This window comes from Elephas maximus, chromosome 9 (genome assembly GCF_024166365.1).
Source record: "Elephas maximus indicus isolate mEleMax1 chromosome 9, mEleMax1 primary haplotype, whole genome shotgun sequence".
In the NCBI taxonomy this organism is placed as follows: domain Eukaryota; kingdom Metazoa; phylum Chordata; class Mammalia; order Proboscidea; family Elephantidae; genus Elephas; species Elephas maximus.
The window spans coordinates 58,703,587-58,730,957 of record NC_064827.1 but is presented as its reverse complement, the minus strand read 5'-3'; the positions used below and the strand labels follow the sequence as shown (position 1 = coordinate 58,730,957).

At 39.9% G+C, this 27,371-nt stretch overlaps 1 protein-coding gene across 5 annotated transcripts in view; it reads left to right on the top strand.

Moving 5' to 3' along the window:
- Positions 1 to 27,371, top strand: part of EPB41L4B (erythrocyte membrane protein band 4.1 like 4B) — a 163,691-nt gene that overhangs the window by 49,032 nt on the left and 87,288 nt on the right. For all 5 annotated transcript variants that reach the window (XM_049896284.1, XM_049896282.1, XM_049896280.1 and 2 more), the window contains exons 3-6: positions 20,023 to 20,065; positions 21,121 to 21,199; positions 23,150 to 23,194; positions 25,379 to 25,431. In XM_049896284.1, coding sequence (XP_049752241.1) covers positions 20,023 to 20,065; positions 21,121 to 21,199; positions 23,150 to 23,194; positions 25,379 to 25,431 — 220 coding nt within the window. The remainder of the gene's footprint in view (positions 1 to 20,022; positions 20,066 to 21,120; positions 21,200 to 23,149; positions 23,195 to 25,378; positions 25,432 to 27,371) is intronic.

Below are 27,371 nucleotides of genomic sequence, written 5' to 3'. Positions count from 1 at the left end.
CTTTAGTGTTTTTCCATCCCCGCCCCTCCCCTCCCTCGTAATCATCAAAGATTGTTTCTTTTTGTGTATTAACCTTTTCATGAGTTTTTATACTGGTGGTCTCATACAATATTTGTCCTTTTATGATTGACTTATTTCACTCAGCATGATGCTGTCCAGATTCATCCATGTTGTGAAATACTTTGCAGATTCATTGTTCTTTATTGTTGCATAATACTCCATTGTGTGTCTGCACCATAGTTTGTTTATTCATTCATCTGATGATGGGCATATGGGTTGTTTGCATCTTTTTGCTATTGTGAACAATGCTGCAATGAACGTGGGTGTGCGTATGTCTATTCCTGTGACGGCTCTTATTTCTCTAGGATATATTCCTAGGAGTAGGATTGCTGGATCGTATGGTATTTGTATTTCTAACTTTCTAAGGAAGCGCCATATCATTTTCCAAAATGGTTGTACTGTTTTACATTCCTACCAGCAGTACATAAGAGTTCCAATCTCCCCGCAGCCTCTCCAACATTTGTTATTTTCTGTTTTTTTGGTTCATGCCAGTAATGTTGGGGTGAGATGGTATCTCATTGTGGTTTTGATTTGCATTTCTGTGAAGGCTGGTAATTTCCTCATGTGTCCGTTAGCCACTTGAATGTCTTCTTTGGTGAAGTGTCTTCATTTCCTTTGCCAATTTTTTTAATTGGATTATTTGTCTTCTTGTTGTAGAGGTGTTGGATTTTCCTGTAGAATTGAGAGATTAGACCTTTGTCAGATTTATAATAGCCAAATATTTTTTCTCAGTCTGTAGGTTCTCTTTTTACTCTTTTGGTGAAGTCTTTTGTTGAGAATAAGTGTTTAATTTGTAGAAGATCCCAGTTATCTAGCTTATCCTCTGGAGCTTGTGTGTTGTTCGTTATGCTTTGTATCTTGTTAATGCCATGTATTAGGGCCCCTAGAGTTGATCCTATTTTTTCTACTATGATCTTTATAGTTTTGGGTTTTATATTTAGGTCTTTGATCCATTTTAAATTAGTTTTTGTGTATGGTGTGAGGTATGGGTCCTGTTTCATTTTTCTGCAGATGGACATCCAGTTTTGTCAGCTCCATTTGTTAAAAAGACTGTCTTTTTCTCATTCAATGGACTTTGGGCCCTTGTTGAAGATCAGGTGACCACAGGTGGATGGGTTTACATCTGGGTTCTCAATCCTGTTCCATTGGTCAGTGTATCTGTCATTGTACCAGCACCAGGTTGTTTTGACTACTGTAGCAGTATAGTAGGTTCTGAGGTCAGGTAGTGCAAGTCCTACTTTATTCTTCAATAGTGCTTCACTTACTGGGGCCTCTTCCCATTACATATGAAATTAATAATTAGTTTTTCAATCTCTTTAAAGAATGTTGTTGGTATTTAGATTGGGATTACATTGTATCTGTAGATTGTTTTGGGTAGAAATGACAAAAATTTATATATATCTTGCTATATACTACCAGTTGCTCTCCACCTAATGAGACAGCACAATCCTCCTCTCCACCCTGTATTCCCATGTCCATTCAACCAGCTTCTGTCCCCCTTTGCCTTCTCATCTCCCCTCCAGACAGGAGCTGCCCACTTATCCTCATGTGTCTACTTGAGCCAAGAAGCTCACTCCTCACCAGTATCATTTTCTGTCTTATAGTCTAATCCAATCCCTGTCTGAAGAGTTGGCTTTGGGAATGGCTCCAGTCTTGGGCTAACAGAAGCCTCAGTCAGACCATTAAGTCTGGACTTTTTATCAGAATTCGAGGTCTACATCGCACTGCTCTCCTGTTCCATCAGGGATTCTCTGTCGTGTTCTCTATCAGGGCAATCACTGGTTGTAGCTGGGCACCATCTAGTTCTTCTGGTCTCAGGCTGATGTAGCCTCTGTTTTATGTGGCCCTTTCTGTCTCTAGGGCTCATAATTACCTTGTATCTTTGGTGTTCTTCATTCTCCTTTGCTCCAGATGGGTTGAGACCAATTGATGCATCTTAGATGGCCACTTGCTAGAGTTTAAGACCCCAGATGCCTCTCAGCAAAGTGGGATGCAGAATGTTTTCTTAATAGATTTTATTATGCCAGTTGACCTCAATGTCCCCTGAACCCAAACCCCCACCCCTGCTACCCTGGCCTTCGAAGCATTCGGTTTATTCAGTAAACTTCTTTGCTTTTGGTTTAATCCAGTTGTGCTGAGACCTTTCCAGTATTGTGTGTTGTCTTTCCTTTCACCTAAAATAGTTCTTGTCTACTATCTAATTAGTGCATACCCCTCTCCCTCCTTCCCTCCCCACTCTCGTAACACTCAAAAAATATTTTCTTCTCTGTTTAAACTATGTTTTGAGTTCTTATAATAGTGGTCTCATACAATATTTATCCTTTTGCAACTGACTAATTCCACTCAGCATAATGCCTTCCAAATTCCTCCATGTTATGAAATATTTCACAGATTCCTCACTGTTCTTTATCGATGCGTACTGTTCCATTGTGTGAATAAACCATAGTTTATTTATCCATTCATCTGTTGATGGGCACCTTGGTTGCTTCCATCTTTTTGCTGTTGTAAATGGTGCTGCAGTGAACATAGATGTGCATATATCTGTTTGCGTAAAGGCTCCTATTTCTCTAGGCTATATTCCAAGGAGTGGGATTGCTGGATCGTATGGTAGTTCTATTCCTAGCTTATTTATTTATTTATTTTTAATTAATTTTTATTTTGCTTTAAGTGAAAGTTTATAGATCAAGTCAGTCTCTCATACAAAAATTTATACAAACCTTGCTATACACTCCTAATTGTTCTCCCCCTTATGAGACCGCACACTCCCTCCCTCTGCTCCCTCTCCTCATGTCCATTCGGGCAGCTTCTGGCCCCTCTGCCCTTTCATCTCCCCTCCAGAAGGAGATGCCAACACAGTCTCATGTGTCTACTTGATCCAAGAAGCCTGTTTTTCACCAGTAACACTTTCTATCCCATATTCCAGTCCAATCCCTGTCTGCAGAGTTGGCCTTGGGAATGGTTCCTGTCTTGGGCTGACAGAAGGTTGGGGACCATGACCTCTAGGGTCCTTCTAGTCCCAGCCTGACTATTAAGTTGGGTATTTTATGAGAATCTGGGGTCTGTATCCCACTGCTCTCCTGCTCCCTCAGGGGTTCTCTGTTGTGTTGCCTGTCAGGGCAGTCATCAGTTGTGGCCGGGCACCATCTAGTTCTTCTGGTTTTAGGCTGATGTAGTCTCTGGTTTATGTGGTCCTTTCTGTCTCTTAGGCTCATAGTTACCTTGTGTCTTTGGTGTTCTTTATTCCTCCTTGCTCCAGGTGTATTGAGACCAATTGGTGCATCTTAGTTGGCCACTTGCTAGCATTTAAGATCCCAGAAGCCACTCTCCAAAGTGGGATGCAGAATGTTTTCTTAATAGATTTTATTATACCACTTGACTTAGATGTCCCCTGAAGCCATGGTCCCCAAACCCCTGTGCCTGCTTCGCTGGCCTTCGAAGTGTTCAGTTATTCAGGAAACTTCTTTGCTTTTGGTTTAGTCCAGTTGTGTTGACCTCTCCTGTATTGTGTGTTGTCTTACCCTTCACCGAAAATAAAACCTATCTACTATCTAATTAGTAAGAACCCCTCTCCCTCCCTCCTCCCTCCCTCCCCCACTCATAACCATCAAAGAATATTTTCTCCTCTGTTTAAACTATTTCTCCAGTTCTTATAATAGTGGTCTTATACAATATTTGTCCTTTTGCAATTGACTAATTTCACTCAGCATAATGTCTTCCAGATTTCTCCATGTTATGTAATGTTTCATGGATTCATCATTGTTCTTTATCGATACTTAGTATTCCATTGTGTGAATATACCGTAGTTTATTTATCCATTCATCTGTTGATGGGCACCTTGGTTGCTTTCAAGTTTTTGCTATTGTAAACAGGGCTGCAATGAACATGGGTGTGTATATATCTGTTCGTGTAAAGGCTCTTATTTCTCTAGGATATATTCCAAGGAATGAGATTGCTAGATCATATGGTAGTTCTATTTCTAGGCTTTTAAGGAAGCTCCAAATCAATTTCCAAAGTGATTGTACCATTTTACATCCCCACCAGCAGCGTATAAGTGTTCTAGCCTCTCCACAACCTCTCCAACATTTATTATTTTGTTTTTTTTTTTGGATTAATGCCAGCCTTGTTGAAGTGAGATGGAATCTCATTGTAGTTTTGATTTGCATTTCTCTAATGGCTGATGATTGTGAGCATTTCCTTATGTATTTGTTAGCAGCCTGAATGTCTTCCTTAGTTAAGTACCTGCTCATATCCTTTGCCCATTTTTAATTGGGTTATTTGTCTTTTCGTAGTTGAGTTTTTGCAGTATCATGTAGATTTTAGAGATCAGGTGCTGATCGGAAATGTCATGGCTAAAAACTTTTTCCTAGTCTGTAGGGTAGTCTTTTACTCTTTTGGTGAAGTCTTTGGATGAGCATAGGTGTTTGATTTTTAGGAGTTCCCAGTTATCTGAATTCTCTTCTGCATTTTTAGTAATGTTTTGTATACTGTTTATGCCATGTATTAGGGCTCCTAGCATTGTCCCTATTTTTTCTTCCATGAGCTTTATTTTTTAGATTTTATATTTAGGTCTTTGATGCATTTTGAGTTAGTTTTTGTTCATGGTGTCAGGTATGGGTCTTGTTTCATTTTTTTGCAGATGGATATCCAGTCATGTCAGCACCATTTGTTAAAAAGACTGTCTTTTCCCCAATTGACTGACTTTGGGTCTTTGTCAAATATCAGCTGCTTTTATGTGGATGATTTTATATCTGGACTCTCAATTCTGTTCCATTGGCCTATGTATCTGTTGTTGTACCAGACTGTTTTGACTACTGTGGTGGTATAATAGGTTCTAAAATCAGGTAGAGTGAGGCTTTTCACTTTGTTGTTCTTTTTCAGTAATGCTTTATTTATCCAGGTTCCCTTGCCCTTCCGTATGAAGTTGCTGATTTGTTTCTCGATCTCATTAAAAAATGTTGGAATTTAGATCGGAATTGCATTGTATCTATAGATGGCTTTTGGTAGAATAGACATTTTTACAATGTTACATCTTCCTATCCATGAGCAAGGCATGTTTTTCCACTTAAGTAGGTCTCATTTGTTTTTTTGCAGTCTTGTCTTGTAGTTTTCTTTGTTTAGGTCTTTTACATCTCTGGTAAGATTTATTCCTAAGGATTTTATCTTCTTGGGGCTACTGTAAATGGTATTGATTTGTTGATTTCTTTCTCGATGTTCTTTTTGCTGGTATAGAGGAATCCAACTGATTTTTGTATGTTTATCTTGTATGCTGTTACTCTGCTGAACTCTTCTATTAGTTTCAGTAGCTTCCTTGAGGATTCTTTAGGGTTTTCTGTGTATAAGATCATGTCATCTGCAAATAGAGATACTTTTACTTCTTCCTTACCAATCTGGATGCCCTTAATTTCTTTATCTAGCCTAATTGCTCTGGCTAGGACCTCCAGCAAAATGTTCAATAAGAGTGATGATAAAGGGTACCCTTGTCTGGTTCCCATTGTTAAGGGGAATGGTTTCAGAATCTTTTCATTTAGGATGATGTTGGCTGTTGGCTTTGTATAAATGCCCTTTATTATGTTGAGGAATTTTCCTTCTATTCCTATTTTGCTGAAAGCTTTTATCATGAATGGGTGTTGAACTTTGTCAAATGCCTTTTCTGCATCAATTGATAAAATCATGTGGTTCTTGACTTTTGTTTTATTTATGTGACAGATTACATCATTGCTTTTCTAATGTTGAGCCATCCCTGCATACCTGGTATGAATCCCACTTGGTCATGGTGAATTATTTTTTTGATGTGTTGTTGAATTCCATTGGCTAGAATTTTGTTGAGGATCTTTGCATCTAGGTTCATGAGGGATATAGGTCTGTAATTCTCTTTTTTTGTGGTGTCTTTACCTGGTTTTGTTATCAGGGGTATGGTGGCTTCATAGAATGAGTTTGGGAGTATTCCGTCCTTTTCTATGCTCTGAAATACTTTTAGTAGTACTCGTGTTACCTCTTCTCTGAAGGTGTGGTAAAATCTGCAGTGAAGCTGTCCGGGCCAGGGCTTTTTTCTGTTGGTAGTTTTTTGATTACCTTTTCAATCTCTTCTTTTTTTATGGGTTTATTTAGTTATTCTACCTCTGTTTGTATTAGTTTAGGTAGGTAGTGTGTTTCTAGGAATTCATCCATTTGTTCTAGGTTTTCAAATGTGTTAGAGTACAATTTTTTGTAGTAGTCTGATATGATTCTTTCAATTTCAGTTGGGTGTGTTGTGATATTGCCCATCTCATTTCTTATTCGGGTTATTTGCTTCCTTTCCTGTTTTTCTTTTGTCATTTTGGCCAATACTTTATCAATTTTGTTGATTTTTTTCAAAGAATCAGCTTTTGGTCTTGTTAACTCTTTCAATTCTTTTTCTGTTCTCTGTTACATTTAATTCTGGTCTAGTTTTTATTATTTGCTTTCTTCTGGTGCCTGAGGGTTTCTTTTGTTGCTCTCTTTCTATTTTTTCAAGTTGTAGGGATTATTCTTTGATTTTGGCCCTTTCTTCTTTTTGGATATGTGCATTTATTGATATAAATTGACCTCCGAGCACTGTTTTCGCTGTGTCCCAAAGGTTCTGTTTGGAAGTGTTTTCATTCTCATTGGATTCTATGAATTTCTTTATTCCATCCTTAATGTCTTCTATAACCCAGTCTTTTTTGAGCAGAATATTGTTCAGTTTCCAAGTATTTGATTTCCTTTCCTTGCTCTTTCTGTTACTGATTTCTATTTTTATGGCCTAATGGTCAGAGAAGATGCTTTGTAATATTTCAGTGTTTTGGATTCTGCAGAGGCTTGCTGTATGACCTAATGTGTGATCTATTCTAGAGAATGTTCCATGTGCACTAGAAAAGAAAGTATACTTGGTTGCTGTTGGGTGGAATTTTCTGTATATGTCTATGAGGTCAAGTTGGTTGATTGTGGCACTTAGATCTTCTGTGTCTTTATTGAGCTTCTTAGTGGACATGCTGTCCTTTACCAAAAGTGGTGTGTTGAAGTCTCTACTATAATCGTGCACCTGTCTATCTTACTTTTCAGTGCTGATAGAGCTTGTTTTATGTACCTTGCAGCCCTGTCATTGGGTGCATAAATATTTAATATGGTTATATCCTCCTGGTAAATTGTCTCTTTAATCATTATATAGTGTCCTTCCTTATTCTTTGTGGTGGATTTAACTTTAAAGCCTATTTTGTCAGAAATTAATATTGCCCCTCCTGCTCTTTTTTGATTGTTTATTTGATATATTTTTTTCCTTTGAGTTTTAGTTTGTTTGTGTCTCTAAGGTGTGTCTCTTATAAGCAGCGTATAGTTGGATCATGTTTTTTTATCCATTCTGCAACTCAGTGTCTCTTTATTGGTGCATTTAGTACATTTAGATTCAGTGTAATTATGGATAGGTATGAGTTTAGTGCTGTCATTTTGATGCCTTTTTTTATGTATTGTTGACAGTTTCATTTTTCCACTTTTTTGTGCTGAGAAGTTTTTCTTTGTAAATTATGTGTTCCTCTTTTTCATTGTAGTTGAATTTGTTTTTGCTGAGTCTTTATGTTTATCTTGGTTTTTATTTTGAAGTGTGGGATTGTTAGTCTTTGTGGTTAACTTAATATTTACCCCTATTTTTCTAAGTATAAACGTAAGTTGTGTCTCCATATATCTCCTTGATTTCCTCTCCTTATGGAAGATCTACGCCTACTTTATTTAGTCCCTCAATTATTGTCATCTTTTACATGATGATATCACTGATTCCCTGTTTTGAGCATTTTTTTAATCTCATTTTATTTTTGTGATTTCCCTTTCTGAGTTGATACCTGGATGCTCTGTTCTGTGTCCTAGTGTGTTGATATCTGATATTATTGGTTTTCTAACCAGAGAATTCCCTTCAGTATTTCTTGTGATTTTGGTTTGGCTTTTGCAAATTTCCTAGGCTTGTGTTTATCTGTAAATGACTTAATTTTGCCTTCGTATTTGAGAGACTGTTTTGCTGGATATATGATTCTTGGCTGGCAATTTTTCTCCTTCAATGCTCGATATATGTCATCTCATTGCCTTCTTGCTTGCATGGTTTCTGCAAAGTGGTCCAAACTTATTAATTCTTCTTTGTAGGTGTCTTTTCGCTTATCCCTGGCTGCTCTTAAAATATTCACTTTATTTTTGGTTTTGGCAAGTTTGATGATAATATGTCTTCGTGACTTTCTTTTGGGATCTACCTTGTATGAAGTTCGATGAGCATCTTGGATTGATATCCTTTCATCTTTTATGGTGACTGGGAAGTTTTCTGCCAGCAAATCTTCAACTATTCTCTCTGTATTTTCTGTTATCCCTCCCAGTTCTGGTGTTCCAATCACTCGCAAGTTATTCTTCTTGATAGAGTCCCACATGATTCTTAGGGTTTCTTCATTTTTTTTAATTCTTTTGTCCAAGTTTTCTTCAAATATATTGGTGCCAAGTGCCTTATCCTCCATCTCCCCAGTTCTGCATTCCAGTTCCTCAATTGTGTTCTCTGACTTCCTGTTGAGTTGGCTGATTCTGTAATTTTATTGTTAATCTTTTGAATTTCTGAATGGTGTCTCTCTCTGGATTCTTGCAGCTTATTCAATTTTTCATTATGTTCTTGAATAATCTTTTTAATTTCTTCAACTGCTTTAACTGTGTGTTCCTTGACTTTTTCTGTATATTGCCTGATTTTGTTCCTGATGTCATTTCTGATGTCTTGAAGTGTTCTGTATATTAATCTTTTGTATTCTGCATCTGGCAATTCCAGTAATACTTCTTCATCTGGGAGAGTCCTTGATTCTCTGTGTTGGGAGTTTGTTGAAGCAATCATGGTCTGCTTCTTTTTGTGATTTTATGTTGACTGCTGTCTCTGAGCCATCTATAAGATATTGCAATAATTTATTTTATGTTTGCTCACTGTGTCCTATCTTCTTGGTTTATTTTGTTTCAGCATACTCAAATAGGCTACTAGGGTGTGCTAACTTGATTATTGAAGCCTTCAAAGCACTAATGTCCTGTTACCAGATGGTTAGAGCTGTTACCAGGTATATGAGCCCATAAGTCCATTCACTATTCTCGTATAGATTCAGCTCAGGTGTCCTGATAGTCAGTTACCTATTGTATGGTATAGGCTCTCACTTACTATCTTAGAGGAGTAGTGGTGATGGTTGTATGCACTGGATTCTGGTAGTGGCAGGGGGTGACAGTCTGAGGAGGGCAGGGTGCTGACAGCCTTCCCCCAAGTGTCAGTGAGGAAGGAGTGTTTCTGTTCTCTAGAGTGCTCTGGTGGATGGGCTCTGTAGCTGTGCCTTAGGCACCCAGTGCTTATACCTGTGAAGAGTGATAGGCGCTACTATCCTCAGACCCCTTTCGCAGGCGGCTAGGTGGCGTGGATGGAGCCTTAGCCCTCAGGTCCCTGCTGTGGGTTGGTGAGGGCTGTGTTTAATAGGCAGAGCGGTATCAGACCTCCAAAACCTACCTCTTCACTACACTGCTGAAACAATTACAGTCAGACCTCTAACAGATTTGCCCTTGAATTATAATAGCCACCTGGTTCCATGTAGGAGTGAAAGCTAAAGTCTGTGGATTGCTTATGCCTGGACTGGAGCAGCTTCTGCTCTGAGCTTCCAGTTTAGAGGAGTCGGGAAAGTATTTTTCTCCAGTTTGTTAATTTGCTCCTTCTCCCAGGCCAGGAGAATGGGTGAGAGAGGGCGTGGCCCATTCTATCTCAGGCCCAGGGAATTCAACTGCTAATGAAGCTGACTGGGGTGGTTAGAGGAGGGAGAGATCAGATAGATAGGAGAGAGTACTTTCAGAAGAAGGAGCTATTAGATCTGCATGGTAAGTTAGACAAGATCACTTATCTTGTGTTGAGAGTGCTATTTCATCTCAGATTTCAGAGGTGTGTGTAGCCTGTGTGCTCTGGCTGGGTCCCTGTCAAGATTGCCCCAGGGGTTAGGGCTGCGTCTCGCACTTGCGTTCTTTAGCTGAAGTAGCTTTGTCCTAATCCTCACAGCCAGACTCACAGCCGTCACACCAGGGGGTCAGGGTGCTGGCACTTCGTTTGCCTTTTTTCACTGAAGCAGCCGCTTCCTAAACTCCGCGGGCAGCCACGCTGTAGACAAGCCACAGGGTCAGTGGTGCGCTACTTTGCTTGCCTTCTTTTGCTGAATCTGCCGTGTCTTAGGAAACTCCATCAGATCCGTTACATTTGCTCTAAAGAATGGTGCCAAGGAATCGGAGCTGAGGTGCAGCGCAGGCTCGGCAACTCGTCAATGCATCTGCACTGTCTCTTGGTCCCTTGTCACTCAGGTCGATTCCTTAGTTCGGTGTTTGATGCTCAGGGTTCATAGATTGCCATATATGTAATCGATTCACTTGTTTTTTCGGTTCTTTGTTGCAAGAGGGTTCAGCAGAAGCTTCTGACTAGTTAGCCATCTTGGTCCCACCTCTATTTCTCGCTTTTAAGGAAGAGCCAAATCGATTTCCAAACCAGTTGTACCATTTTACATTCCCACCAGCAGTGTTTAAGTGTTCCAGTCTCTCCACAATCTCTCCAGCATTTCTTATTTTGTGGTTTTTGGATTAACGCCAGCCTTGTTGGAGTGAAATGGAATCTCATTGTAGTTTTGATTTGCATTTCTCTAATAGCTAATGATCATGAGCATTTCCTCATGTATGTCTTAGCTACCTGAATGTCGTCTTAGTGAAGTGCCTGTTCATATCCTTTGCCCATTTTTAATTGGGTTATTTGTCTTTTTGTAGTTGAGTTTTTGCAGTATCATATAGATTTTAGAGACCAGGTGCCGATCGGAAATGTCATAGCTAAAAACTTTTTCCCAATCTGTAGGTAGTCTTTTTACTCTTTTGGTGAAGTCTTTGGATGAGCATAGGTGTTTGATTTTTAGAAGCTCCTGGTTATCTAGTTTCTCTTCTGGTGTTTGTGCATTATTAGTAATGTTTTGTGTACTGTTTATGCTATGTATCAGGGCTCCTAGCATTGTCCCTATTTTTTCTTCCATGATCTTTATCGTTTTAGATTTTATATTTAGGTCTTTGATGCATCTTGAGTTAGTTTTTGTTCATGGTGTCAGGTATGGGTCTTGTTTCATTTTTTTGCAGATGGATATCCAGTTACGCCAGCACCATTTATTAAAGAGACTGTCTTTTTCCCATTTAACTGACTTTGGGCCTTTGTCAAATATCAGCTGGTCATATGTGGATGGATTTATGTCTGGTTTCTCAATTCTGTTCCATTGATCTATGTATCTGTTGTTGTACCAGTACCAGGCTGTTTTGCCTACTGTGGCAGTATAATATGTTCTAAAATCAGGTAACGTAAGGCCTCCCACTTTGTTGTTTTTTTTTGTGCAATAGTGTTTTGTAGTTTTCTTCATATAGGTCTTTTATATCCCTGGTTAGATTTATTTCTAAGTATTTTATATTTTTAAGGGCTGTTATAAATGGTATTGTTTTCCTGATTTCCTTTTCATCGTTCCCTTTATTGGTGTATAGGAATCTAACTGATTTCTCTATGTTTGTCTTGTATCCTACAACTCTGCTGAATCTATTAGTTCCAGTAGTTTTCTTATGGAGTCTTTTGGGTTTTCTATGTATAGTATCATAGCATTTGCAAATAGGGACAGTTTTACTTTTTCATTACCAGTTTGGATGCCCTTTATTTCTTTTTCTTGCCTTGTTGCTCTAGCTAGGACTTCCAGCACAATGTAAATTGGAGTGATGATAAAGGGCATCCTTGTCTTGTTCTTGTTCTCAAGGGGAATGATGTTGGCTGTTGGGTCTGTATAGATACCCTTCATTATGTTAAGGAATTTCCCTTCAGTAACTATTTTATTGAGAGTTTTTATCGGGAATGCATGTTGGACTTCGTTGAATGCCTTTTCTGTGTCAGCTGAATCATGTGATTTTTTTCTTTTATTTATGTGGTAGATTATGTTGATTGATTTCCTAATGTTGAACCATCCTTGCATACCTCATATGAATCCCACTTGGTTGTGGTGTATTTTTTTTTATATGACGTTGAATTCTATTGGCTAGAATTTTTGCATTTATGTTCATGAGAGGTAACCAAACCAAACCCAGTGTCGTCGACTCAAGAGAGGTGTTGGTCTACAATTTTCTTTTTTTGTGGTATCTTTGCCTGGTTTTGGTATTAGGATTATGCTGGCTTCATAGAATGAATTCGGAAGTATCACTTCCTTTTCTGTGTTCTGAAATAGTTTGAGTAGTACTGGTGTAAGCGGTTCTCTGAATATTTGGTAGAATTCTCCAGTGAAGTCATATGAGCCAGGGCTTTTTTTTTTGTTGGAATTTTTTCTTTCTTTTTTTTTACCTTTTCAATCTGTTTTCTTGTTATGGGTCTTATCAGATTTTCAACATCATTTTGTGTTAGTTTGAGTAGGTAGGGTGTTTCTAGAAATTTGTGCATTTCGTCTAGGTTTTCAAATTTGTTGGAGTATAGTGTTTCATAATACTCTGTTATGATCCTTTTTATTTCAGTCGGGTCTGTTGTAATGTCCCCCATTTCATTTCTTATTTGGGTTATTTGTATCCTCTCCTGTTTTGCTTTTGTTGATTTGGCCAGTGGTTTGTTGATTTTGTTGATGCTTTCAAAGAACCAACTTTTGGTTTTGTTGATTCTTTCTATTGTTTTTCTGTTCTCTATTTCATTTATTTCTGCCCTGATCTTTATTGTTTCCTTTTTTTCTGGTGGCTGTGGGCTCCTTTTGCTGTTCTCTTTCTATTTGTTTGAGTTATGTAGCTAATGTTTTGATTTTGTCTCTTCTTTTTTGATATGCGCATCTGTTGCTATAAATTGACCTCTGAGCACTGTCTTTACTGTTTCCCAAAGGTTTTGGTATGATGTGTTTTCATTCTCGTTTGATTCTAGGAATATTTTGATTCCATCTTTGATTTCTTCTATTATCCAGTGGTTTTTAAGCAGAGTATTAACTTAGTTTCTATGTAATTGATTTTTTTTTCCCGTGCTTCCTGTTGTTAATTTCTCCTTTGATGGCAATGTGGTCAGAGAAGATGCTTTGTATTATCTCTGTGTTTTGGATTTTGTGGAGGGTTGCTTTGTGGCCTAAGCTGTGGTCTATTTGGGGGAATGTCTCATGTGCATTGAAAAAGAATGTGTACCTTGCAGCTTTTGGGTGGAGTGTTCTATATATGTCTATGAGTTCAAGTTGGCTGATTGTGTCCTTTAGATCTTCTGTATTTTTGTTGAGTTTCTTTCTAGATGTTCTGTCTTTTATCAAAATGGTGTGTTGAAGTCTACTATTATTGTGGAACTGTCAGTTTCTCTTTTCAGTGACATTACGTAACTCTTATTTAAAGTTTATCACCGATCCCTAAAGCTGGCATTACCCAGGCCCATTTTGGAGATGAACAAGCTGAGGCTTAGAAACATTAGGAATTTTGTCAAGGTTCCAAAGTAAAGGACAGGGCCAGAATTCAGAATCTGGGTCATTCTAAAGCCCAGCACTTTTCACTGCTCTATACTGGCTCCACCATGCATGGCGATATGCACACACACACACACAGGGAAGGAGAACATTCAGCAGCTTTGACTTGGCACTTACTCAGTGCCAAGCTCTGTGGCTGCAGAAATGAGGTGGACACTGTGCCTGCGTGCCACATTCTGGTAGTGGAGACAAGCAGTCACTCGATGAGTCCTCTTAACAGAGGATGTTTAGGCTACTCTGTGAACCCAGAGCAGGAATTGCCTCAGTATTGTCTCATGACATTAACGAGGCATGAGAGAGGAAGGTTAACGCTAGGGGTGGGCCAAGAGGGATGAGAGGAGTTAGGGGAAGGGTGTAACAGCTCCACCAAGCAGGAGCCTCCCTCTCCTCTCTGGGTTAGGTGTTCTGGAAGGCAGGTGTGGCCACCATAAGTCCCCTTCCTAAGCCTCTCCCAACCTGAAAAGGGAGCTTTTTATGATGATAGATTTTGCAGCAAGGAATCCAGAGAAGGTGATTTGGCCTTTGTCTTGAGATTTGTCAGATGTTTTCCCCCTGGCCTTTTGCAGCTTAGAATCTGGTAGACGGATGATAATAAGAGGTCTCAGGCTGTATAGTGAGGTGAATACATAGATACGGTGGTTGCTGCTAGAACTCAGTGGGCTAAAGGGACTACCATGGCTTCCTGGAATGCCATCACATTTGCCATTTGTACAGACACTACGGAGTGTTCCTAACCATTTCAGATGTGAATTAAGAAGAAAGGAATGATTACTCAGCATACCCAAAGGGGGAACTAGACGAGTATGAAAGCTAATAGCGGGATTTATGTTACTATAAAAGGAAATCAAACAAGACCCCTTCCTTCCATACATTTGAATGGTTTGTTGCAGTTTTCATGGATACTCCCTGGATTATGTGACAGCTGTGTGAGGGGATGAGGAAGCTGAGGCTCAGCAGTGGGGGCCTTGCTCACAGCCACACAGCAGGTGTGTGGTAGAGCTGGGACTTGGACCCAGAACTTCTGTCTCCTTCTACTTTAGTACAAAGAAATGTAAAACAGGTTCAAGAAACCCAAATGCCACAGGTCTCCCAGCAACCTTTTTCTGAATGTTTGCCTCATGGGGCAGGGTGAACATTTTCCAGCCCATATGCAAATATTAGATTGGTGGCTGAATGGGAAGCTGATAAAGGGCTCTTAGCAATTGAATTTGGGGGCAGTGGTGGTTCAGTGGTAGAATTCTCACCTTCTGTACTGGAGCCCTGTGTTTGTTTCTGGCCAGTGCACCTCATGGACAGTTACAACCCATCTTTTGGGGGAGGCTTGCATGTTGCTATGATGTTGAACAGATTGCAGTGGAACTCCCAGAGTAAGATGGACTAGGAAGAAAGGCCTGGCGACCTACTTCCAAAAATCAGCCAGTGAAAATCCTATGAATTGCAATGGTCTGATTTGCAACTGATCATGGGGATGGCACAGGACTGGTCAGCGTTTTGTTCCATTGTGCATGGGTCTCCATGAGTCCGAAACTGACTCTTGGTCAGTTAACAATAACAACAGCAATTGATTTAAACGAAACCGCAACTAGCTGGTGTAAAGGAGCCTACAGTACTTCGTTATAGATGAGGTGGGGAGACGAGATCCCCTACCACTGGTGGAGAAGGAGAGAAGAGAGAAGGCACTTTAAGCTAGTTTATGGGCTCAAAACCTAGAGCCTGGGAAGGTCAGACAGACTTGAGTTTGAATGCGCCCTCCACCTCTTGTTAGCACCATGATCCTGGACACATCACTCTCCCCCTCCACGGCCATCTCATCTGCTTACTCATCTGAGTAAGGTGATGAGTGTGGCACAGTAAACTTCAAAGTGTTCACTCCCTTCTTTCTGCCTTTGTCCTTTGGAGTGGGATTATCTCTTCATGTTCCTTCTAACTCTAATGTAAATGTAAACTAGGTACTCTTCACAGCCAAGAGAATTTGTAGGTCGAAATCCAGTTACAAGTTCCATTGCCCAGACTTAATGGTGAGGGCTCAGGGAATGTTCAGGCAAAGGATTTTCAGACCCTCTTCACACCCTTGAGCTTTTCTTGGGTGTTGTGGTTCCGATGCTTTTGTGTCGATTTTAGGCGGTTAAATTCTTTGACTAGTCTTATGTGTGTCACATTTCCAGAACTGATGTCCTATTCAGACAATACGGGCTTTGCCAAGATCATCTAACATCTTGATTTAAGGAAAGGGTTTTGCCAGATGGACTTGGATGAGAAACACAGATCAGAAACCACTTTTCTAATATTTGTTAAAATGTTTGAGTTAAGTGTCTTGCCCTTTGAACTCAGGAATGTGCCTGTCTCTTTCTAGTGATTGGTTAATGGTCTGTGAAGAGGGCTGGAGCCATATGCCTTGGCCTTTACCAACAGGTAGCATGGCTATATTTATCCAGAACGCAGATGAGCATCAAAGACAGGTCCTGCTGCTGCCGGGATACAATTTATTAAATGCCATGTTGGGCTTTCACTGCACATGTATTCAAGTCACAAGGTGGCCTTGTGGGATAAAACACAAGGGATCAGAGTCTGGTAACATCCCACAGCTAAGAAGAAAGTCAGGTCATTTTGAACTGCTTGGGTACAAGATAGATTTTATCATCTTGTGCTTTAGGATTGTGACTGGGTCTCTTATTGCCTTTGATGCAGACAGCAAACCTAATCAGAACCCCAGGGGGCGGTCAAGGAGCTTTTGAAATGATGAAATTGTTTCTGATTCCTTTCCCAGGAATCACAGTCCTCTGCTTTTCACAGTCCTCTGCTCTGGCAGCTGTCAGGTCAGGCCACTTTGGGTAGGCTCCATGGCTGGGCAGGAGGGTGAAGCCCAGCCTGCAGTAGGCAGTGTGGCCAGAGAGAAAGCAATCTGTTCTCCCACAGGAACATCTGGCTACAGTCTCTGAGTTAACACCAGCTGTACACATATGGCCATCTCACGCTATGGACTGGTCAGTAAGCTCTGAAATTGCTTGAGAGTTTATAGTGCTCAAACAGCAGTTTTCAGAAGGGGTGATGGATGTCCCAAGATCCTCAAGATCATCACAGTGTATGTATTCCTGGGCCGGAGAGGATGTAGAAAACTTTAGTATTACATATGTAATGAGTGTCCTGGGAGTGTTTAAAATTAAATCCTGATACACTGAGATTCTCTTTAATGGGCCTTGGGTGAGACCTGGGTATTGACTTTTTTCAAGCTTCTCAATGATTCTAATGTGAGGCCAGGGTCAAACATGACAACTTAAGAAACTATATACCTTGGATCAAGATTAGGTTTCCACAGTAAAGGGTGAGGAAAGGTAAGCTTAAACTTGTTCTAGTCAAGATACGTTAAGGAGATTTGAGGAAGCAAAGAAATGGGATAAGCACCTTTAAGTTATGAGCCTCAGCGCTAATTAGACCAGAAGGCTGATGGCAGGGAAAACTTTCTTTGTGTGGTAAAGATGAATTCATTTGAAAGTGAGGGGAAGAGTCCTGGAAGTGAATACTGTTAGCATGATACTCACTGTGGTAGGAAAGGAAATTTTATGCCTATATCCAGTCTGTGTCTGTCCTCCTTCTGGGGGCTGCCTTCTCTGGCCTATGGTAACCAGTTGCCCTTGAGCTGGTTATGACTCATGGTGACCCCATGTGTGTCACAGTAGAACTGTGCCCCACAGGCTGATTTTTTGGAAGCAGATCACTAGGCCTTTCTTCTCAGGCACCTCTGGGTAGGCTCAAACCACCAGCCTTTTGGTTAGGAACAAAGCATGTTGATCATTTGCACCACCCACAGTCTCTCCCAGAGGCTAAGGTTGGGGTTTTCAGCTTGGCTGGGGCAGAGGTGACAGCTAGTTCTAATGAGTCAGACTGATCATTTAAAACTACCTGACAGGTGAATAATGAATATGGAAGTGACAACGCAGGCCACCCACATGAATATCATATTCTCATTTAAATAAAAAAAAATAATAACGCAAAAAGTAAAAAGAAAATCAAAGCAGCAAATGGCATAGCCCCACCATCCAGAAGTAACCTCTAAAAATCCTTCTGGACATATCTTGATAGAAAATAATAATTTTATGTAAATGATACCCTACCTGATTTTTTTACTTTTTATTAGCAGTGTGCCTTGGATCTCTTGTGACATCAGTAAATACAGGCCTACATCAAATAGTATTTCATTATATGGGTGAGGCATTTTTAATCCATCTTTGTCGATGGACATTTAGGTCATTTCCAATTCAAAGCTATTAACAATGAGATACAGCATCTTGTACATGTGCCTTTGAGATAGGCACCCTGCTGCAGTGATCTGCTTGCTGCTTTTATTACACGGTTGCCTTGCCAGGAACGGAGATGACAAAAGCCCTCATTCTCCCCTTGCCCTGCTCACGGCTCATTGTATTATAATTCATCTGTTATTTGCTTCTGTGTTTCTCTATCTCCCCTCTTCCCACGCAGTCATAATGGGCTCTTTGGTTAGGCATAAGGTAACACTATACTAATTTAGTCATGCCCTCTTTCATTATTAGAATGTGCAGAGTTTAGATTGCTTCTGAAAGTATATTGATAGCAGATTGGTCTCTGATTCTGAATAGCTAGTGAGAAACCCACTCTGGCTGTGTTACTCTACTCTTATTCTAGCAGTGATGTTCCAGTGTGTGTGGAGTTAACATAAAATGATGAGAAAAGCCCCTGTTTGTCTCATTTTAAAAAGTTATATTTAATGTTTATTTCTCAAGAATATAATAAGGGCCTGCTGGATGCCAGGCCTTGCATCCCACCCAGGAAACACAGAAATGGTTAAGTCCCTCCCCTCTAGGAACTTATGCTCATGTGGAGGGGCTCACAGCATTTAAAAAAAAAGACCCATTGCCATCGAGTCAGGTCTGACTCATGGTGAACCCACGTGCTAGCAGTAGACACTTAGGTGTACATTTAGTGGCTGAGAGTTAGTGGGAGAAGTTGCTTTTTTGGACGAAAAAGGCAGATTTAAGATTTTGAGATTTAAGGTATCCTTCTCTCCTGGATGATAACTGTCTAAACTGAGGCCATGTAAACAGGAAGAGGAAGGTCAACAGAATAAATAAAGTCAAGGGACCATGACCACAGGGGGCAAAGTGGGTCATCTGGTTGAATATTGAGTAGTTCAGGCTTCTAACCTATTGATTAATTATTTAATTAATTAATCATTTATTGAACATCTGTACAGGGCATTGTTGTTGTTAGTTGCCATGAAGTCGATTTGGACTTACGGCAACCCTATGCATCACAGAGTAGAATTGCTCCACAGGGTTTCTTGCCTGTAATCTTAATGGAAGCAGACCACCAGGCCTTTTTTTTTTTTTGCAGTACCACTGGGTGAGTTCGAACTGCCAACCTTTGGGTTAGTAGTTGTGCATAAACCATTTGAGCCACTTAGGCACCCTAAAAGTAGTTTTCCATGGAAGTTAAGCTACTAAGGCCATCAGGACTGTATGAACAACTTTAACATAATAGAGAAACTTCTATGTGAAGGCAATGATTTTGTAATATCCTTGGATGGATAAAACTGAAGGGCTTCTTCTAGTGAACACTAAAGAGGAAGTTAAAATGCCCTCGTTGACCAGAGCAAAATTATTTCAGCAAATCCCTGGCTGCCTGAACTGTGTCTTTCCATCTGAGATGTGGGTCATTTTGGGGGGAAATGTATAATGGAGCCATGAATTTGGGTTTTATAGTTTAGGGCAACAGAATTATGAAACTGATGATGATGATTAGGGAGTCTCAAGTGTGGCTTGTTCTCTTTACTTGACTAATGGAAACTTGGAATTATTGAAGAAGATTGTGACTTGAGAAACACAGAAGGAAAAGGCAGTTGGTGGTTCCACTAACTGGAAGGGACTTTACAGATAATTTAGTTAAGGGATTTTTAAAATTTTAACTGTGGTAAAAATATAATTTGCCATTCTAGCCATTTTTACATGTACAATTCAGTGACATTAATTATGTTCACTATGTTATACAATAAACCTGTTGCCATCAAGTTGATTCCGACTCATAGCAACCCCAAAGGACAGAGTAGAACTGCCCTGTAGGGTTTCCAAGGAGAGGCTGGTAGATTCAAACTGCTGTCCTCTTGGTTAGCAGCTGAGCTCTTAACCACTGAGGCACCAGGGCTCCATGTTGTATAATAGTTAAGGAGTTTTAAGTTCTTTTGGGCACCCCTTTGAAAATCTTACAGAACTGTGGGCGCTTTCTCCAGGAAAATGCATTTATGTGCATAAACACAGAACTTTTCATACCATCTCAAGGGGTTTGCAGATCCCCAACCTGAGAAGTCATGATCTAGTCCAATCCCTGATTTTTATAGGTAGAATCACTAGGTATAAAGAGGAGGGTAACTATGAGGGTTAGATAGTCTTGCTGATGAACTATTCCTAAAGAAACGTTTTCTTTCTTTCAGCACTGGCTGGATCATTCCAAACCCATAAAAAAGCAGATGAAAAGTAAGTAAGAATCAGCCTATCCATTTTTTTCTTTTCTGTGAGCAGAAAGACCTTTGCCAATGTTTTCAGGTGTTATGTTTTCATTAGAACCTGGAAGCATTTTAAAATAGATTCAGTTTTAAGTGGATGGTTTTTAATTTCTTAAGGCTGGCCACATGTTGGCATTTAAAATTTGAATAAGAGTTTAGTTTATATTAAAAAGACTTTGCTCTCATTTGAAATCAGATGCCCTTGCCAACGGGAACTGATTCATATACTATTCAGAAATACGGTTTTACAACTGTTATATTCACTTCCAATGGGTACAAAGTCAAGTCAATGATAGAGCAGGAGGCATCTTGATCTGCCTGGTACAGCTTCTTTATAATATAATTAAATAAATATATATATACACACACACACATATATAAAACCAAAACCAAACCAAACCTTTTGCCGTCAAGTCGATTCCGACTCATGGCAACCCTTTAGGACAGAGTAGAACTGCCCCATAGAGTTTCCAAGGACCACCTGGTGGATTGGAACTGCCGGCCTTTTGGTTAGCAGCCGTAGCACTCAATCACTACGCCACCAGGGTTCCAGACACACATATATAAACACATACATATACTTTATATATAATTAAGAATATACTATACATACATACATATGCTCCCTAAAAAGTACTTTAAGGGGTTTTTGCTGTATTTTTAGATTTCAGAACACATTCCTCTCCCTTCTTTAGCCCACTTGGTATTTTGTAAAAAGTAGGTATCAATTTGGAGTATCTTGGCATCAGAGGTGAAAAATGTCAATTCTTAGTAATATCTATATCATTAGTCCCCCCGGCCCCCCCAGAATGAGGTTACTAGCTAAAGCATCTTAGTGAACACAAAAAACCATTTTAGTTTTCCAAACTAGGATTGAAAAGCACTTGCTAGCTTTGCATGCCCCATTGTGCTTTCCAATATAGTGGCGAATACGTGGTAGATTTAACATGTTTTTCCTTTTGTCCAATCTGTGATCTTCAAAACTGGGGGAAAAAAACCTTCAACCTTCCATCTCCAAATGTTTAGTTGGACCTGCTTATGCTTTGCACTTTCGAGTCAAATACTATTCTTCAGAACCGAACAACCTTCGTGAAGAGTTTACAAGGTAGGACATAATGCAGAACAAGAGTCTCACCAGCAGCACTCGTCTTACTTATAAATATGGGTCTTCTAAATTGTGGGTTTGCCTCCTCTTCCGTCTGCTGTATATTTCTGAGCAAGAGTTAACACTTTGCCTATGCTTGTCTCTTAATTCTGTTGAAAATCCACAACTTAATTTGACCTTTTTTCTTAGTGAATAGAAATGATAAGATTTGTTTTCTTGTCACGCTTCTATTTCCTTGGGGTTTGGGTAAACTGGTTAGTCATCCTATGGCTCTTTATTTTTGTCTGAGCTGCAAAAACAGAAGGCAGATACTGGAAGAATGGTTCTCTTCTAGTGTCCAAAATTGTCATCTTATTTTTCTGAGGGACTGCAAAATATTCCCTTGCTTGTTACAGTATAAGGAACCTTCTCTTTAAAAAAGCTGTGCTCATGACAACATGGTTGTTAAAATCTCTTCATGTTATCTTTCAGCCCCATGGAATCTCCTTTATATTCTGCCTGCCTATGCCTGTCTCTTGTACCTCAGAAATGGTACAGAAGCAAAAGGGATTTAAATTTTTTTAGAGTGTTGAGTTTCCCCCCACCCACCCTTCCATTGGTGAAATTTTCTGCCCAGCCTTTTTGCCTCCTCGTGATTGTTTGTGTGATGCACAGTAGTGGTGACAAAAGCTAGTGGGTGGCCCATGGTGGTGGCCACTAGCTTGGAGATAAATGCCTGAGTAATGCTTTCAAGACTGACCATTTATCACCATTCCCCCCACTTGGAAGACCTTCTAGCCTGCTGTGGTTAGGTTTTCTTATAGGAATTGGAAGTTCTGGGCATGTCAGCCCTGTGTCCTCCTTGATGCACGTACACAAACAAGACGGTACCCTGAATTTCAGAAGTGAAGTTCAGTAGTAGTTAAGTACCTGTTAGGAACCTGGAACATTCTGGAATAATCTAGATCCTTCAGGCCCCCCCCCCAGCTTTTATTTCTCCTATATCCTGTCTACAGAGAATGATTGTCTGCAGTTTTCAAAGTTCAAATTAAATTATTCTAATGTTCCTTTTTAGAATCCCTTAAGAAACAGGCTGCTTCTAGCTGTCATCAAAGTCAGTGGTTCTTAACCAGGGTTGTGAGAATCAGAAACACCTGGCAGGCTTTTGAACGATGTAGATTCCTGGGGAACACTCTTGCATGTAACATTCTGATTCCATAGGTATAGAGTGGAGTGTGGGCAGCTTCCGTATTTACAAAGCGTGACAAGTGGTTCTGATGCCCACATCCTCCTGGTAAAAAACCACTTATCTAAGCCAAGGAACTTATTTTTTACCTAAGTGAACCCCACTCATGTTATTTGCTGCCTTCGTCCCCCATCTTTCCCTACCCCTGGAACTGATTTTAGTCCAATTCCCAGGATTTTTCTTGTTTCTTTTTTGTATGTATGCATGCATGCCTGTTTTATTTTTTATAAGACACACTGCAGTTAACACTGAATCAGGGAAAAAGCCTTAAGCAGTTGTTAACCACAGTCAGCTGTAAACTTTTTGATACAATCAGCTGTAACCTTTCTGGAATCTGCTGGTGGAGCTAGCTGAGGGCCAAATCCAGTGGCTCCACCTGCTTGTTTTATTGAACACATTGCATGCCTGCGTGCCCTGCCTGGTTCTCTTCTCGAGCTCCCAGGGGCAGTGGAGGCCATCATTGGACTCTGCCGTGTTCCATGTTCCATCTTACAAGTATCTTGCAAATTCTGTACGCACCGTCACCTTTCTAGCTGGGTTCTGATGCGCCTTCCTGGAGACGCAGAAGGAGATGCTTCCACCAGAGTTCTCATTTGAGTTGGACTCCCTTTTTACAATGCAAAAATTCTGGACTGTGTGCGGGGTGGGATTTGTGGTGGGATATTGGGGATTGGAAACGGCTGGGCAAGAGTTACCCTCTGTTGACTTTTGTATATGTTTGTCAGGTACCTGTTTGTTTTACAACTCAGGCATGACATTCTTTCAGGAAAGTAAGTATGTTTTTGTTCTAACTCTTAACCCAGGATAGATCACAGCGTATTTCAAAATAATTCACTGTTTTAACTCTCTTACCCTTGTTCCCTTTTCAAAATTCAAAAAAAGTGCACCAGGCATTGTAAAGTGAGTCTAATACTTGTATCACAGTCATCATCATCCTATTTTAAATGATTTCTATATGGCTTGAAGCATTTCCAAGAACATTTAATATCTTAAGTGATGCGTATTTGGGAATATTTCTCTCCCCGATCACATCACTACCCCATTCATATTGGCTTTTGTCATATTTGCAAGCAAGATACGTTATTAGTATGTATACACTTACAAGTCTTTGGACGGTCAGAAAGTCTCATTCATCACCATCTGCATTTAAGTAATGTAAAGAGGTTATGTTCTGATTCTGATAAAAAGAGGTTTTAGACATCTCATCTTATTTCCTTTTACCCTCTTAAAGATGGTTTTCAAATACCAGGCCTCTGGCTAGACAATTTAATGATTGTTGGGCACGAGAAACATTGACACTGAAGCAGTTGATTTCGCATGCAATATTAATTTATTTTAAAGATATGAGATTTCAGCAGTCATAGCTTTTATAGTTGTGTCATTTTTCAACATATGTAGTATTTTCTATCACATGAACAACTAAGGGTATATTGAGTCAAAGAAGCAAGACCTGATATTGACAAGAATACATTTTTACATCTGATTTTTAAGATAATCTGAAGGAAATTTAAAATGTGATTTCAGAATTTTCAGACTGTCAATAGAATAAGCTATAAAAACCTCTGTGTGATGTACACTATAAAACAGGTAGATTGTACAGTGTATACATTTGCCTTATCCAGCCATGCAATACAGATCTTTGGTTGGTGTGTGTATTATGAGTGTCTGTGTATTTCTCTCTCTCACTCTCGCCATACTGTGCTTCTCATTCTAAAGGCCTTTCAACTCTAGAAATTGTCTTCAGTTTGGAAAAATAGTAATGGCAACACCTTGCATTTGTACAGTACTTTACAGTTTATATGCACTTCAGCCTGATTTGCTGTACTTCAGAACAGAATGGTGTTGTAGTCCCAGCATCTCCTTCTATCAGCTGGATCACCTTGGGCATGACACCTTAACACTCAGGTCCTCTCCTGTAAAATGGGGAAAGGGGGAGCGCATCCTGGCAACACCCGTCCTAGGGGTTTATAAATTCAGTGCATTGACCAAGTTGGATAATATGTATGAGAGGGTTTTGAAAACTATAAAGTGCTATACCAATGTATGTCATCATTATTTTTCTAACTAAATTTGTAGTAGTAAGAATGAGATCATTAGATTTGTAGTAATCCACCTCTAAGGCTATGCCTCGTTTATACTATTAGAATGCTTGAATGTATCCAGCTGTCCTGGCATTGTTAGATATGGCATCTGTGTGTTTATTTTTAATACTGTGACCTTATTCCAAGAAATATTGAAGACAGCTTGAAAAGACTTACGCAGTATAACAAGATAAAAACAATAAGTTTAAAAACAATAAGACACTTAAAAAGTCCAGACTTACTGGACCAGTTGAGACTAGAGGACTTTTAGGTCATGAAGTCAGTGTCACCCGTGAGTACTGTGCTCCTTTAAAAAGTCATCTCTATGAGACCAAATGGTCAACAAGTACTGTAAGGCAAAGACAAAAAGACAAGGGGGCAGAGAAACTAGATTACTGGAAACAGAACAATCAGAATGGAATTAATGGGAAAGTTGACACACTGAAAAATGTAACCAGTGTCACTGAACAAGTTGTGTGGAAATTGCTAAATGGGAACCTGATTTGCTGTGTAAAGTTTCACCAAAAATACACCAAAATATTATTTTAAAATAATAAGAAGACAAAGACAAAGGGAGGGCTTCTTATTCTGTTTTCCAAGCTTCCCCATTCTTGGCAAATTAAGTAAAATTGTTGATAGTAACTATACCTAGACTGGGTTATTTTGTCATATGATGAGATCTGACTTTGGGAAATATGTAGTTTGAGTTAGATTGTTGACATTCTTTGTGGTGGACAGCAAAAAATCAATGACACAGAATAAAATTATTATGTAAGTGCCACTACCTTTTGCAAAACTATTTTAAAGAAATTTTGTATGTTTTGAGCATATTTAAGTACATATTTGGAATTAATTTTGTTTCTTTTTTTCAAGATTGAAATGCCCATATGAAACTGCTGTGGAATTAGCTGCTCTCTGTCTACAAGGTATATTATTCTTTACTAGTAATTAGTGTTTTAATGTTATTGCTTTTCATTTCAACAAATGAGTGTCTGTGGTATAGCAAGCATTGTGCTATACTTTAGGGATATGAATGAATATGGTACAGTCTCTGTCCCCAAGTAGCTTCTGGTCCAGTGAGGAAGGCAGGCATGCTGAGTACAGTGTAGTTCCTTCAAGAATAGAGACATGCAGGGAAGCATGGAAGAGCAAGACCCATGGGGGGATGAATAGATTCAGATGAATAAAGGAACCAAGGCACGAAACAGAAGGAAAAGGCAGAGAGATACCAAAAGTTTAGTGCTGTTCGAGGGTTAATTTCAAGAAGCTAGAGAGGTAGATGACCTTGGACTCCATTTAAAGAGCATAAACTACATGCTGTCAGGTGGACATCTTCGAAAACTCTCAAGGAGAAGGCAGGCCTGGTCAGATGTGCATTTTGGAAAGTCCACACTGGCTTCCATGGGGAGAAGGGACTGGAGCAGGACCCGGACTGGGGCTGGGAGTACAGTGAGGAGATATTGGTAGAATAGAGGGAAAAGGAAATGAGACCTGACTAGAGTAGGGGTGCAGGGGTTAAAAATTTAAAAAAACAAACAAACCTGTATTGGAAGTAAAAGGAGAAGGACAGTGATTAGACTTAGGTGTTGAGAGAGGAGTCAGAGATGACTCACAGGCTGCTACTGAGGGTGGGTGGCGGCAACGGCGTATGGTTAGAAGAGCTGGGCTCAGGGGGAAGAGATGGTCTGCTTGGGCCTGTTGCCTGAGAGGTGACAGTGGGACCTCCAACAGCTCCTTGGATGTCTGAATCTGCCCTGATCAGCAAGGTCAGGCCAGAAGCATCAACTGGGGCGTCATTACCATGTGGGTAGAAAACGGCTAAGAGGTTTGCCTGCATCATAGTCAATGTTGACTATTCTGTCCAAATGACACATTGGTAGATTTTAGTTTAAAATGCGTAAGAAACACTTGCTAAAGCCTCCAGCGCTAATTAAGAGAATATGAATGTGTAACTGCACATAAGGAATTTTATTAGGACAGCAGATAGACATATGTTGTAAATTAATTTACCAGCATGTTGTTTCATTATGAATTATGTATTCATTCATAATTAGTAATTATTTATTTACACCATAATAAGGTGTGGCTTCCCACTTTGGTATTTTACCAGTCTTTAAAAGTTGATCTGAGAAGGTTTTTCAAATTTAAAATCAGTACACAGCTATTGTAGAATATCAGGACACCACAACACTCAGACAAGTACAAGGAAAGAAGTAACTCATGGCCCTAACCACCCACAGACAACCCGAGTTTCTGTCTGTGAGTTTTTAAAAATGGAATTCTGATCATAGTCGCATAGACACGTTTTGTGTGATTTTTTACTTGGCATTTTTGTTATACGTATTTTGTCATGTTTACTTTCATAAAGATGGTTTTTAATAACTGCAAGATAGTCCCATTAGCTGACATTTCCATTCCTTAGTCACCTTTTCATTCTTATTACCTAATGGGGGCTTGGCATATAGTAGGTGCTCAATAAGTACAGAATGATTTGAATGAATACAGTTGGAGAGATACCTCCCCACCTCCACCCCCCCAGCCCCCCACGGACTTTGAGTGAGGGGAAGCCTGAAGGTATTGGTGGTGGAGGTGCCGGGACCATCTGTACCAAGTGCAGTGCTAGGGGCTTCACGCACATCTTTCCCTGCTATTCACAGCAGCGCTCACGGCAAGTGCCACAGGGATGTGCATGGCTGGGGGACATGGAAGTGTCCTCTCCACCTTTCTGCTGTAGCCTTTGGCCTAGTGCAGATTTCACCAGTGCTTACCAAGTGACCTTCAATCCACCCTTGAGTTTCTGAGTCACTAGGAGGTCTTACCATCAGGTTTGGTGGTCCAACAGGAGGTGTCAGGGTGTAGTTAATGG